The sequence below is a fragment of the Phacochoerus africanus genome, chromosome 4, assembly GCF_016906955.1.
Source record: "Phacochoerus africanus isolate WHEZ1 chromosome 4, ROS_Pafr_v1, whole genome shotgun sequence".
NCBI classification, from domain to species: Eukaryota; Metazoa; Chordata; class Mammalia; order Artiodactyla; family Suidae; genus Phacochoerus; species Phacochoerus africanus.
Window position 1 is genome coordinate 132,338,675 of NC_062547.1, and position 14,303 is coordinate 132,352,977.

Sequence of the window (14,303 nt, forward strand, 5' to 3'; positions counted from 1 at the left end):
CATCAACAATCTGGCATTTTACATACAATAACTGCATTACTCTAGGACTTGTTTTTATCTAGTAGATGAATTAATGAAATAAAATCTAGAATGAGCGTCCTCAAATTTAATAACCTGTTTTAGAATTAAATAAAAGGGTTAAACAGGCTTTTAGGACATCTAAACAGATACACTCTGAAGGGAAAAAAGAAGTCAGAGTCCCACGTTCTTCACATTAGCCTAGTTCCTGCTGCCTTACGACTCTCTCGTACTGTTAACCTTGAATTGTGATGCCCTCCAGACATGGCTTTCTTAGTCCACGACCAGATTCTCAGGAGGTATCCAAGCCTTTGGGTCTAAATTGAGGAAGCATTTCTGTATACAAATGCTTATATCTTGTTAAGGGTGCCATTTATTTCTGTTTTAGCCAAACAAAAATGCACCAAAATATTTTTTTCTCTTCTCTCCATTAGTTTCTTTAAGTAATATTCAATGCAATTTTGTATTCTACTTTCTTTACTTAATAGGAACAATTTTATATGAATGTAAATGCTTTATAAACTTGAATTTTAACACCTAAATGGTAATTCATTTATTGGATATAGCAGATGCAAGTTTTCCCCACAATTAATCATTTAGTTTGAAAATGATTTTTTTTTACCATCATAGGAAATACAGTGTGAAGAGGAACCTCTTAGTTCAGAAAGTACTTTGGGCTTAAATTACATGTTTATATTTCATTCATCAATTCCTTGACCAATACCTTCTGTTCTCTCATTTTGGCTGGATGATCCAAAGATGAGGGCTTTCTGTTTTTAGAGAATTTACTGTCCATCTAGGAGGGGTTAGATAATAATAAAAGCATCATATGGAGCCATATGGGAAGCTGTAGAAAGCATTCTAAGGATATGCAGAGATGCAAAGGAACTACGGTTAGTGAGAATATTTATTACTAGGGTACAAAATATGAGGATCAAGCTGTGGGAAATTATTTAACCAAAAAAAGTAGAAAGAAGCTAGTTCTCGAAGGTACTTAAGTGTTAGGCTAACTAGAAAGTTAAGGATCTCATTAAAATATTTGTATGCATGGAAATGACCAGATCAGATTGGACTGTTTATTGAGTGTTAGGAACAAAACAAAATACAGTTTTTTCACTAAAATAAAAACTGAGTTTGTCATTTTAATATTAAGCCCAGACTCTGAGGGGAGAGTATTTTATAGAAATGTAAAAAGAAGCAATACCGAGTAGTTCTGTTTTGAGCCACACGGGAAGTCCAGAAATGTAAAAAGAGCAGCTCAGAAGTAAAGGACATGACATGACTTTGAAAGTTGTTGATGTTAAAAAAAAGTATGCTGAAAAAATAACCAGCATTTTATATCTCTCCAGGAAGTGTTCAGAAAAAAAGACTTTATTCCTCATTAAAGTATTTTTTACTGTTGGTTTTATTGCTCGCTGTTGTTAGCTTCATGGAGGGGATATATATATGTGTGTGTGTGTGTGTGTGTGTGTGTACACACACATATGTATATATATAGAAATATATGTGTGTATATATAATTTAGGAGAAAATTGTAAAGACAAATGAATGTACATAGTCTCTTTCTTACAGAGTTGCCTGATTTTAGTAAAAAGTTTCAAGTGTTCTCACCCAACTTTCCACGGGAGAATAGTTGAACAAATTCAGTTCCTGATCCAGGAACTTCCATATCCTGCAGGCTCAGACACACAAAAAAAGTAGAATTTTTTAAAAGTTTGGAATGTCCAGTAACATAGAATTTCAGTTATATTCATACTGAAACACTGAACCCATTCCCAAGACTGTTTCCACCTTGATGATACAGGTTCTAGAAACTGTGATATACCTGAAAAGAATATAGTTTTATTAACAATATCCATTTCATAGGTTAAATACAGAGCATAGAAAAAAAATATATCAGCTCATCTCTGAGACAGGAAAAGAAGGACTACAATATAATATCCAGTCTTTATTAAGTGTCTTCAGAGAATCAGTAAATAAAAGTTACTCCACATTTTCAGAGTTTGCCCAAATTTGGTAATAAGATGAATGCATAATTGTTCATGTACTTTATTTACAATTATGCTCACAACTTCAAAACAGTCTTCCCAAGACTGATTTAATGGAAATGACTCAGAGGTGAAATTAATTGCCATAAAGTGGATAATACATTGTCAACCGCTTGCAGCTACTTGAGGTTCAGGCAGAAGACCAGCTACTTCATCCCCTTCTGTTTGTCCCTTGGTTCCACAGTATTGGATGCATTGTAAATACTGCTATTAGACGCTAGAATGGAAATTTCCTGTGTTGGCTGGGACTTGAAAACATATAAAAAAAAATCAAATAGTAACATTTCCATATGGCTTTAAGATTGTCATTGTATTTTCATAGACATAGTGTATACATAGCTAAGCATTGGATTTTTTTTTATGCTTTTGTTATTCTTCAATGAAATTTTTAAAAGTAGGGCTAAGCTGCTGTTACCTGCCAAAAAACTTACGATGTGAGCTTCTTTGCTATAATGTATATGGAAATGTCCCAGTTTATACTCACATGCCTTTATACTTTTTTTCTTTTTTTTTTTTTTGGTCTTTTTAGGGCAGTATCCATGGCATATGGAAGTTCCCAGGCTTGGGGTCAAATTGGAGCTGCAGCTGCAAGCCTACACCACAACCACAGCAACGTGGGATCCAAGCCGCATCTGCGATCTATACCACATCTCACGGCAATGCCAGATCCTCAACCCACTGAGCGAGGCCAGGGATCGAACCCATATCTTCATGGATGGATACTAGTCAGATTCATTACTGCTGAGCCACAACCAGAATTCCATGCCTTCATACTTTTTTAGAGTATCAGTAAGGCACTTCCTGAAATGGTGCCAATACCTTTATCTCTTTTGATGCATCAGTACTTACCAGTTTTTTTGAATAGCTCAGTATGTTACCTCTGGGCTAATATAACTGAGGTGAGGTATTTTCTGAGGAAAGGAGAAAACTTGGTATAATTAGCTCTGAGTTATTCATTCCGTGACTACACTTACGTTCAACAAAAGCTTTCTGGATATTGTCTGTCATCTTTCTGTGCTGTAGTTGGCAAAAGGCATTAAACTTAAATTAGTTTGGGCAACTACATCTGTTCTTTAAAAGAATGTCTTGTGACTATGAGGTTTTAGATTAGATTCTAAAACTAACATTTATATCTTATAAAAATAACATTTATTTTAATCCTGCTTTTAAGTAGGCATCATTGTCATGTGGAAATAATACTTCCATATGCTAGCATTGTGCAAAATGTGTGTCATATCTATTTAATGTATGTATCAGGTCAGAGAGAAGCACCTGAGACATAGGAAACGAGGTGAAAGTTGACCTAAAACCTCCAGAATTCTTGCATGTTGGGAATGCCTATCTTGTAAGGCCAGTTTTCTCTGTGAAGAAAAATAAATATCGTTAAGTCATTTCATTTTCGCTAGCAGCTTATTCGAGAATCATTTTGAAGTTCATGGGTCTTGAACTCTGCTCTGATGTAGTCTGAGGTCTTGTCCCACCCTTGTTGAGCTATCACAAAATAGGCTGGGCAGCCTGTAAGCATATGCGGGGGCGGGGTCATGTAAGGTTGCCTTTCCTCTACACATTAGCATAAACTTGCCTGAGTGCATAGCTGCCAAGGTCAGGCTGGTGGACCTCTGAGGCATAGCAGTTGCATCCGTCAGGCAGCTGGTGCACAGCATCACGTCCTTGGCCTAATGACTGTCATCTGGCCCAGGCTCCATTGACCAAGCTATGCATCCTGTTGCAAGGCAGTTTTTGTATGGAGGAAAGCGTACGGTCTTATAATTCATCTCCCTAGAAAGTATGACTTCTTCCTAATCAGTATGTCCTGAATGGTATCTTTTATGACTCTACAGTTGGTGTCCATCTCAGGGCCCTCCCCGTTGTTGACCCACTGGGGTGCACTTCATTGAGGGGCATGGGTCCTGGCAGGAGGCATAGCTTTCCCACTTGAGAGAAGGGCCTTCTCTCTGCTTGGTACTCTCTTGTGTGTTGAGCTCCCATAGAATAAATTTTTACTACACCAGAACTCTGAGTTCTCCAGTCAGAAAATAACTTGGCCAGACGTTCCCATTGTGGCTCAGTGGATTAAGGACCTACTGTTGAATCTGTGAGGAAGCAGGTTTGATCCCTGGCCCTGTTCAGTGGGTTAAGGATCCGGCATTGCTGTGAGCTTGTGATGGAGGTTGCAGACGCAGCTCAGATGTGGCATTGCTGTGGCATTGCTGTGGCTGTGTCCCGTAGCCCAGGAACTTTCATACGCTTCAGGTGCAGCCATTTAAAAAAAAAAAAAGGAAAGAAAGAAAAGAAAAGAATTTGGTCAGTATTGTGCTGCCCATGCTAGAAGATGGAACTGTAGATTTAAGTAGTTTTAATAACATGATATGCAGTCGTCACAGATAAAATTGTTAGTTAATCCACGTCGTAGAGAGATGAAGTCATGTTTTTGTACAACATACTACATACTGTCGTTAAGTCTACACTGCGTGTTTTCTGAGAGGGTCTTCAAGGAGAAATTCTGACCTATACCTGTTCTTTTGCCTGCTACCTGTGCTTCCCCATCTTCTTCAAGTCAAAAGGTATTAAAAACCATGCAGAGTGGCCCCCTTTCTCTACATCCTTTCTTTTCTCCTTTCTTAATGCCAGCCTCCTTCTCTGTTAGTTAAATAACAGGCAGCCTCTCTGCCACAAGCCCAGGCTGTCCTTTTTGACATGACCAGTGTGATTGCTCTGAGCTTCCTAATTCTTATTGCATGATAGTCATAGGACCCTAATAGGCCTTTCCATAGTGACCCATGACCCAAAACACTTGGGTTTTCTTTTTTTTTTTTTTTTTTCCTTAATCCTGCATGACCTGTCTGGCTCTAAAATTATGGGCTGATTTAATTATTTTATAAGGTCAAACAAGTTAAATTAGATTATTAAGCCCTATATAGATTGTTAGATGTTGTTAGAGAGAATCAGCACACATGTTGTCTTTTTCAGTGGAAGATGAAATAACAAAAGTATTGTCAAGTGACTGTGCTCATAGGGCTCCAAACAAAATGAAAACAGCTTACAAATAAGTCATTTTTACCTTCCTCTTACCAGAGAAAGGGAAAACGCCAGTTTTCTGAGGTCTCAGGGGAAAAGTGAGAAAAGTCCCAGGGGTTTTCTTAAAAAACATGACGAGCATTAGGAATGAGGATTTCTAGAATTATTGTCCCTTTACCAGAAGTGACAAGTATAAAGAACTGAGTTAGCTCAGGATAAGCTTGCTTCCCATAACTTACCCCAAACACTGATGGTGTGCAGCCAGATGATAAAATGTGCAAACATGTTTATTTGCATGTTTATGGGCTTTCATAAGGCACAATGCATGCCAAAAGATAGCATAGTCCTTCACAAAAAAATCTTTAATTAATATCTTAATACTACCACAATCTCTTTATATTATCGAACTTGCCATTTAATTGCTAACAAGGAAAAAAATTACCATTTGTCTTCCTTAAGCTCAGAGATACATGTTTCGTAAATTATAAGATCATCTTTATTGATCCAATGTAAAGTTTGTTTAAAATACAAAAATTAGGAGTTCCCGTTGTGGCGCAGTGGTTAACGAATCTGACTAGGAACCATGAGGTTGCAGGTTCGGTCCCTGCCCTTGCTCAGTGGGTTAACGATCCGGCGTTGCCGTGGGCTGTGGTGTAGGTTGCAGACGCGGCTCGGATCCCGTGTTGCTGTGGCTCTGGCGTAGGCTGGTGGCTACAGCTCCGATTCGACCCCTAGCCTGGGAATCTCCATATGCCGCGGAAGCGGCGTTAGAAAAGGCAAAAAGACAAAAAAAATAAAATAAAATAATATAAAATTAGAAGTTTAGGAATGCCTCCTAAATCCATTAAATAGAGGCCTATATTCATATTTCTTTCTATGTTTATTTGCTCTTTTCAGGAGAAAGGAAGACAACAGTGTCTTGCACAAAAATCATGAACAAGAATATCAGCATTGTGGACAACAAGAAATGCAAATACTTAACCAAGCCAGAGCCACAGATTCGCAAGTGCAACGAGCAGCCGTGCCAAATGAGGTAACCCGTCCTACCACTCATCAGCAAAATCACAGGTTCTTAAAAACACTGCAGTGGGTATGTACCAGGATATAAGGCTTTAAACAAGCAAGTTCTGAGAAAGATAGGCAACTCGATGGAATGAGGGTTGAAGAAGCAAAGCTAGAATTGACCTCAACTTTAACTACTGTCCAAAGTGTGAAAACCACCCCTAACCAGGTACTGGAGGAGCAATTAAAATTATTTGGTAACCTCTTGGTTAGCTCTTCAGAAATCTGGTTATTTGGTTACATTTAGAGCTCATTCCTAAATTCTCCAAAATGGTGTTAAGACTTGCCAATGGTGATATAAACTAAAGCAGGACTGGACAGGACCAGGCCCCTGTAGAACAACGGGGCAGTTGGTCCATCTGGTTCCCAAGGCCAGACCTTCGCTTTCTCAACCCAGAGTCCCAAAGGCAAACCCTTTGATTCCTGAGCTCTCATCACAGGATTCCTGACCTGCATCCTAGTTATTGGAAAGTTCATTGCTTCAATGCCCTGTCACTTCTTCCATGAGTAATAGGCAACAAAATAGGCAGGGAAGTCATGAATAGGGCACAGAACAGCAGTGCTGAGCAACTTAAAGTGGAGTAGAAGGAAGCCTATGCCTCAGCAACCAGCCCAGATGAGTGAATGGCACGTCAGTGTGGTTTGGGGGCCAGGCTAGCAGCAAGCCTATGTGGAATGGTTTCCTTCATGGGCTCCTGAAAACCTCTGTGCTTTCATATAAAAATGAATATTGGGCTTGAGGGGGACTCGGCCCCAGTGTCAGAAGTCCTGCAAACTCTGAGGGATGGAATGACACAAGAGTGTCAGGCAGGATCGATTCCTCTAGAACGTGGAGTAGGGGATGTTGATTCCATCCTGACACTCAACGACCTGCTGAAGCTCCATGAGTTAAGGTGTATTTGTGAGTTGATGTCCTCTCCCAGTAGTTTCTACAGTGGAGTCACACTGAATGTATACATCCTGCAACTCAGATGTGCAGAGAATTTGTAGCTTTGGAGTCCTCTCTAGCTATTATAATCTTCCTCGTGACCTTCCCTCCACCACAACCTATGGGGAGTGAGAGGAAAAGGAGCAACAGAGTTGCCAATTAACTCTCTTGAGCTTTTCTGTCTTCAGTAATCTCTTTGGGAATTAGTGTCTGGCAGGCTAATTCTCAATTCTTCTGGTTCCTCCCTCCGCCCCCCAACCCCCTGCCCCCTTCAGATGTAGCACTAGCCCTGCATCCGTGTTCACTCTATTTCTGGTTTAGTGCAAAACTCGATTGTTAACCCCTCCAGATTTGGTTCACACTATGTTTTACGGGAGCTTTGAAGATACTGGAAAATCTTTTCTTCCTCTCCAAAGCTGAACTTTCAAGACTTGCATTTCTATAGATGCAATGTATTTAAAGTCTCAAAAGTGGATTGCCTTCTTTTTCTTTCCTTTGCATTCCTGCTCTAACAATCCTACCCTCCCCTTCATGGAGAAAAATATACCTGTAAGAAATAGAAGAAAGATATGTAAAGGAATGTACAAAAGAAAAAAAGTACATTCAAATACTTTTAATAGGGTTACGCCCTTTGTACAAGCCCAACTGTATACTTTTTAAAATCCTGATTTGATAAGCAGGGGAACTAACTGTTTTCAGGAGGCAGTGTGGTAATCAACCAGAGGGATGACTCAGGCAAATATTGTTGCCTACAGCCAGGTACTTGGACCTTGTCCATTCATTGCTGGACAGATAGAGAAGCCAAGTTTTCAGCTTTTGCCCTGTCAGCTAAAGAACCTGGATTTGTTGTTGTTGTTGTTATTACTGTTCCTAAGGATTATCTTTCTCTTTTTTATCTGTTTTAATAGACATTAAAATGCTTATCTGGGATTAAATAAATTATTAAAATACTTCCAAAGAGCATTTCTTTTATGGACCATATAGCTTTCCTATTTGGATAAAAGACCAATGACTTTTTCTGATATATCAGGAATCTTGAATGAGCTGAATTTGAGGACCAAATCATAGTTGTCACTTCCTAACTTAGTCTTTAGAGAAGCAGCGTGTATATAGTACACTCCATTTTTTTGTTCATTCACTGACCTCAGCTATCTTGGGGGGAAAATGCCTTGATAAGACTTGGTAAAGTGCATAGCGTTCAAAGGTCAGTACATTTCTGAGTGAGAAATTTTTGCAGCTGGAGACTGGAAGTCTCTTTGTTCAAGATTATTATCTTCTTTCCCTTAGAAAAAGAGGCAGTATGTTTTGACCCACCAAGAAGCAAGGTCAGTGAGGTGAACCAAAATATTGGAAAGTAAGAAATGGTCATGGGCATTTATGAGGGGTCATCACGGGAAAATTTGCCAAGACTTATTGGCATAGCACAACTTTTGTTCCCTTTGCTGCTGCTTCTTCCCCACCCTGGTAAGAAATATTCTAATTACAATTTACATTTATTGAAAATGTCCCCACATGGCCTAATGTAACCCTATTACCTAATATAAAAAGTATTGATGCACTGGTAAATAGTTTTGTAAGGACTCTTGAAGATAAGGAAATAATTCCAAATTAGATGAATTCTCAAGTATGAAATGTTTTCTCTCATTATAATTCATTTTATATGTTTGTTATTTTTTAGCAGTTTTTCAAGGAATGAAAAAAGTAACTTTTTATCATTATACTAAGGATCTCAAATTTGACTTAAAAAATTGAGGATTTCATGAATTTGCTTAATGTGTTCCATAGTTCCATGGTGGGTTCCCTAGTTGAAAGGAAAGGCAAATAGATGGCTTTAAATTGTGCTTGTAGCTTAGGTATCCTGGCGCAAAAAGATGAAGCAGAAACGAAACTAGATTTGGAAGGTAAAAATTCACTTTAGGAAAAATCCACTAGGGGACTCCAAAGCAAAATGGGAGGTCTGCATCATACTTGATAGATGAGCAGACGGGAACTTTATTAGAGGTAGTAAGTATTAGAGTGCAAATGTCATGGTGATTTTTTTTTCTTTTTCACTAATGAAAGCATAAAATCATTTAGGCTTAAGCCATTATAAGATGAGAAGACGAGGTTGCATAAGCATGTGCCTTCTCAAGCTTTGGGACATTGCCAGGAACATGTGGATTTCTGTAAGTTTGGAAGAATTGAGGCTCTTTCTATAAAACAGAGAGACAGTCTCCACTTCAAGAAATACTTAATGAAGAGCTGTTGTGTGAAAGTATCATAGATGGAAAGAAAAATAAGACATTGGTCTCTTCCTTTGAAGAGTTAATGTACCACTAAGGACGGTCAAATTCTACAGCTCATGAGCCCCTGCATTTAGCTGAGGACTATCTAATAAGTATCATGGGAATGCCACAATCCAGGTGACAGAGGGTGGAGTATAGCACAGTCCTTGTGGGCTGAATGGAGAAGCCCCTCTTGGAGGAAGAAACTTAGACTGGCTGTTAAGGATCTAGGCTGCAGATGCTCCATAAAAACAATTGCTATGGGGTGAAAATAGAAAGTTGTTGGGGAGCAAGCTGAGCATATGGTTTACTTTCTAAACAAATGAAAGATAAAGAGGAAAATAGATGAAGGTGAATCATTTATAAGTACACCACGATAGAGCATGACATGACAATACATGCTATATACTGAATGCCTATTAAATGTCAGACAGTATAATAATAAACACTTTAACAAATGAGAACATGGAAACTGAATAGCTAAATATTGTTTCAAGAATGTTCACAGCTAGTACGGAGCCCAGAGTTAGGCTCAGGGCTTCCGATGGCCCTGCCTGTGCTGAAATAGGATTTAGATCCCACGATAAGGTTGTTCAAGTAGCAGTAAAGGCAGAGGGTTTTATTGACAAGATTCATACAAATATCAAATTTCATGAATCACTTTTCTGCCATAGGCCTCAATTCCTTCCTGAAATAAATTTGAGGAGGTGTTTGAATGAGAGTTCCTTAGGGTAGATCTCAACTCATTAGAAGCGGAAGTGACGCAGATTCCATCACTGCTCTGATGACCCATCACTGTTCTGATGTGTGGGAAAAGAATCTCTAGGTATTAAAATACTTAGGAATTGGTTGTATCACTGAATCGGCAAAATCCAAGGATAGAATTGAAGTCCTGAGGACCTCTAAAATGAGCTCCCTGTGCATGTAGCCTGTCACTTCAGTGTCTGTGGTCACATTGCCACTAGATAGCAGCTAGCCTAAAGAGGCATCTCTGGGTGGACCTGGAGGGTAGGTCCCAGACACAGAGATCTGGTGCAGATGATAGACATAAGCATTTGTGATTGTTTTCCCCAGCTAAGTGGGACTTCTCTGTGGCAGGCTTCTTCTTTTCTTGTTCTCTCTCTTTTTTGGCCACCCCAGGCCAGGAATCAGATCCAAGCCACAGTTGCAACCTGTGCTGCAGCTGTGGCAATGCTGGGTCCTTAACCCACTGTTCTGGGCTGCGGATCGAACCTCCATCCCAGTGCTCCGGAGATGCCACAGATCCTGCTGCACCATAATGGGAACTCCTAGGGCAGGCTTCATTTACCTTGCTAATACCTGCACGTGTCCCATTATGAGGTCGTCTGCAGCCTCATTTCAGTTTCTTGACTCTACAACCCTGTGACCCTCGGTAAGTTACTATGCCTCTCCTTGCCTTGGTTTCCTTTTCTGTAAATACCCATGATAGTTGTAGTGCCTAACACAGGAGGTTAGTATGAAGACTTAAAACACAAAGAATAGGAACAACTCATACATGTCAGCGGTTTGATACTTACTCGGTATATTTCAATATGGCCATGTGGTGGGCAGCAGGAGCAGGCAAAGCAAGCAGCGTGACAGCCTTGGAATCTCTTACAATCCTTTGGGATTTTAATAAGAGCAAGTCTCCGAGGTAAGAAGTAGGAGGAAGTCACAGCAATAGAAAGCAGGGGTGTCTTGGGAAAAAGGTATGAACTCACTGTGTGACACTGTGCCGCCTCCCGCCGGGTCAGAATGTATCATCCCTGGTGTCTTTTAACTCATCTCAGTGACTCTTGCTTTACTTTTAGATGGATGATGACAGAATGGACCCCGTGTTCACGAACTTGTGGAAAAGGGATGCAGAGCAGACAAGTGGCCTGTACCCAACAGCTGAGCAATGGCACCCTGATCAGAGCCCGGGAGAGGGACTGCACGGGGCCCAAGCCGGCCTCCGCCCAGCGCTGCGAGGGCCAGGACTGCATGACTGTGTGGGAGGCGGGCGTGTGGTCCGAGGTGCGGTCCCCGCCCCGCTGCTTCTCCGTTTCCCTCTGCTTTGCTGACTCTTAGCCTCTATAAGGTCCTGTTGTATCATAGTCAGAATCTCTGCATGGCAGTTTGAGTCCCTGTTATTGATTTTTCTGGTAATAACAGGGATACGCTCATTAGAAATAATTTTGAAGGCAGGAGAGACACAGACATTTACTCTTTACCCCATAAATAGTGTAACATAATCAAAAGCACAGATTGAGTACATTTTAAAATCCAGCTTTTTTATTTATATGTTGTGAGTATGTTCTTTTTTTTTTTTTTTTTTTTTTAGGGCTGCACTTGTGGCATATGGAGGATCCCAGGCTAGGGGTTGAATTGGAGCTGCAGGCACCAGCCTCAGCCACAGCAATGCCAGATCCAAGCAGCATCTGACACCTACACCACAGCTCATGGCAACACCGGATCCTTAACCCATTGAGCAAGGCCAGGGATTGAACCTGCATCCTCGTGGATGCTAGTCAGATTCATTTCCACTGTGCCATGATGGGAACTCCCCATGAGTATACTCTTTAGTGGGCACATAGGAAAATACACATTTGATTCATTGCATATCCCTGAGCATTTAGAAGAGAGAGAATAAAGGACATTAACATTTAACAACCACTGCCTGTGAGCAGGAATTTTACTTGTAAGTATCTGTTGATATTAATCCCCAATTCACAAAAGTTAACAGTTTCACCACTTTATAATATTAGGGCTCAGAAAAGTTAGTTTACCCAAAATCCTACTTGAGTGTTGGAGGTAGGATTTGAACCCAGTGCTGCCTGGCTCACTACACAGCATGCCCAGCAACTTAGAGTGTGTAGCATGCAGCTGTGTTCCAAGCCAAACGGGTATGCTTATTTTCTGTTCTCATGGTACATATCTTCTCATAATAATTAGTCCCAGTCTTTACTTATCTTTCTAGCTACTCTGAAGCATTTTAGGTGAGCTTTTTGGGTGCATGCACATACACACACACACACACACACATATACTCACACCCATGTGCACATACACCCAAGCAAAATCATTTGTATGTTTAATTTCAGAATATTAGCTAGGGTATAAAAATGACAATTAAAAAGTGCTAGGTTTGAGTTCCCGTTGTGGCTCAGTGGTAACAAACCCAACTAGTATCCATGAGGATGCAGATTCTTTCGCTGGCCTCACTCAGTGGGTTAAAGATCAAGCATTCCCATGAGCTGTGGTGTAGGCGGCAGATGTGGTTCAGATCTGGCATTGCTGTGGCTGTGGTGTAGGCTGGCAGCTGTACCTCTGATTCAACCTCTAGCCTGGGAACTTCCATAAGCCGTGGGTGCAGCCCTAAAAAGCAAAAAAAAAAAAAAAAAAAGAGAGAGAGAGAAACGGGGGCGGGGGGGGGTGGCTAGGTTGAAGTAACTAGCCATTCTTTTGAAAATTGAGGCTAAGGTACCATAGATAATAAAATTGGGGAATGTTCTTCAGTTAACTCCCCCCCCCAAAAAAATTTTGCAAGTAGTGTTACATTCCCTTATTTCTGAGCTGTACTAGCCACTTCAGCAGAGGCTCTGAGAGCATGGCCCTCCAGGTCCTCAGAGCCCTGGAGGGGCTGAAAATGATGGGAAAGGACCAAGATAGGGGCCTCAAGGTGATACCTCAGACACAAAGAGATCTGGACAGAATCACCAGACAGGTGATCACTGCCAACAAGAAGCATTAGAACAAATGCTGCAAGGTTAATACACTGCTTCATTCTTCAAAAAAAAAAATTTTGTTGAGTAGATTCTTCTTCATTTGTGCTATATACCTTTGAGGATGAATTGCCCAATTTTACATCACAGTGGATCAGTTGAATCTGGACAAAAGATTCACATAAACATCAGAGAAACAAAAACACCTACCTCCAGCCTAACTGTAACATTTTCACAAATAAGTCAGAAATATGCTACCATGTGGAATTGTGGCACAAGCTGGGAGAAGTAATATGCCTCAGTGCCATGTACGACTTAAAAAAATGTCTCTTTTGATTCAATTTAAAAATTAAGTTTGGGAGATTAGGGTGAGTTTCAATTACCAGAAAATACAAATGTAGAGTAAAATGCCGCGTCACACATGTAGTTCACTTTAAAGCTCAATGCATTCAAGTATGAGCCATAAATCATGAGACAATTCCTCAGTAGTACAAAGTTTATTATATTTAGAATGTCATCAGTTCTGTGCTTAAGTTTTCAGCAAGATAGCTGCTGAAATCTGCGTGGCTCTTCCTCTTCTACGTCATTGCTGAATATGTACCCGCATTCCTTTCTTTGAACCTTTCTCAGACACACGCATAAATTAGGTTGTTCAAATTTTGCCATACCTCTCATCCCTCCTTTCCCTCTCCCACCTAATGCCATTTTGGTCCCTGGGTCCAGATAAGCAGTGATGCATCCCTTTATAAAACTGAGAGGCTTTTTCATAGTCCGCCGTGGGAAGCATCAGTGTAAATGAAAGTAGCAGTTACATCTTACCTGCTTCCTCCCTGTTAGGTCACCATCATCATCCAAGCATCATTTATTCATGACATGTAAACTATTTTAAACTGGAATTATATTTTCAATCCATATAACTATTTAGAATGATGATTTCTAGGGGCATATCGTTATACAGAGAAGCTGTTTGGTTTTTGCTTAGTGTTCAATGTTTTCGCTTTAAGAAAAGTTAGTGAGAAAGGATGTTCTCTCAGAAATTGTTCTCTTCACGAACATGTCTTAAGGATAAAAGAAACGAAATCTTAACAAAAGGAAAATGGATTTCCTTACATCATGACATGCACACATTTGATGTCCATCAGGTTTAGCGTTTTCCATTTTGGTCATTTATTATTTGTCTTTCAAAAACAATCCCTCGTTGTAAGACGCTCTGTTATAATGGTCTTGTGTTTCTGAAACCCATCCACCTCTCAGGTGGTGT

At 40.2% G+C, this 14,303-nt stretch overlaps 1 protein-coding gene across 1 annotated transcript in view; it reads left to right on the forward strand.

Moving 5' to 3' along the window:
- Positions 1–14,303, forward strand: part of ADAMTS19 (ADAM metallopeptidase with thrombospondin type 1 motif 19) — a 264,349-nt gene that overhangs the window by 220,380 nt on the left and 29,666 nt on the right. Inside the window, exons 19-20 of the mRNA XM_047778552.1 lie at positions 5,982–6,117; positions 11,150–11,354. Of these exons, the coding sequence (XP_047634508.1) occupies positions 5,982–6,117; positions 11,150–11,354 (341 nt within the window). The remainder of the gene's footprint in view (positions 1–5,981; positions 6,118–11,149; positions 11,355–14,303) is intronic.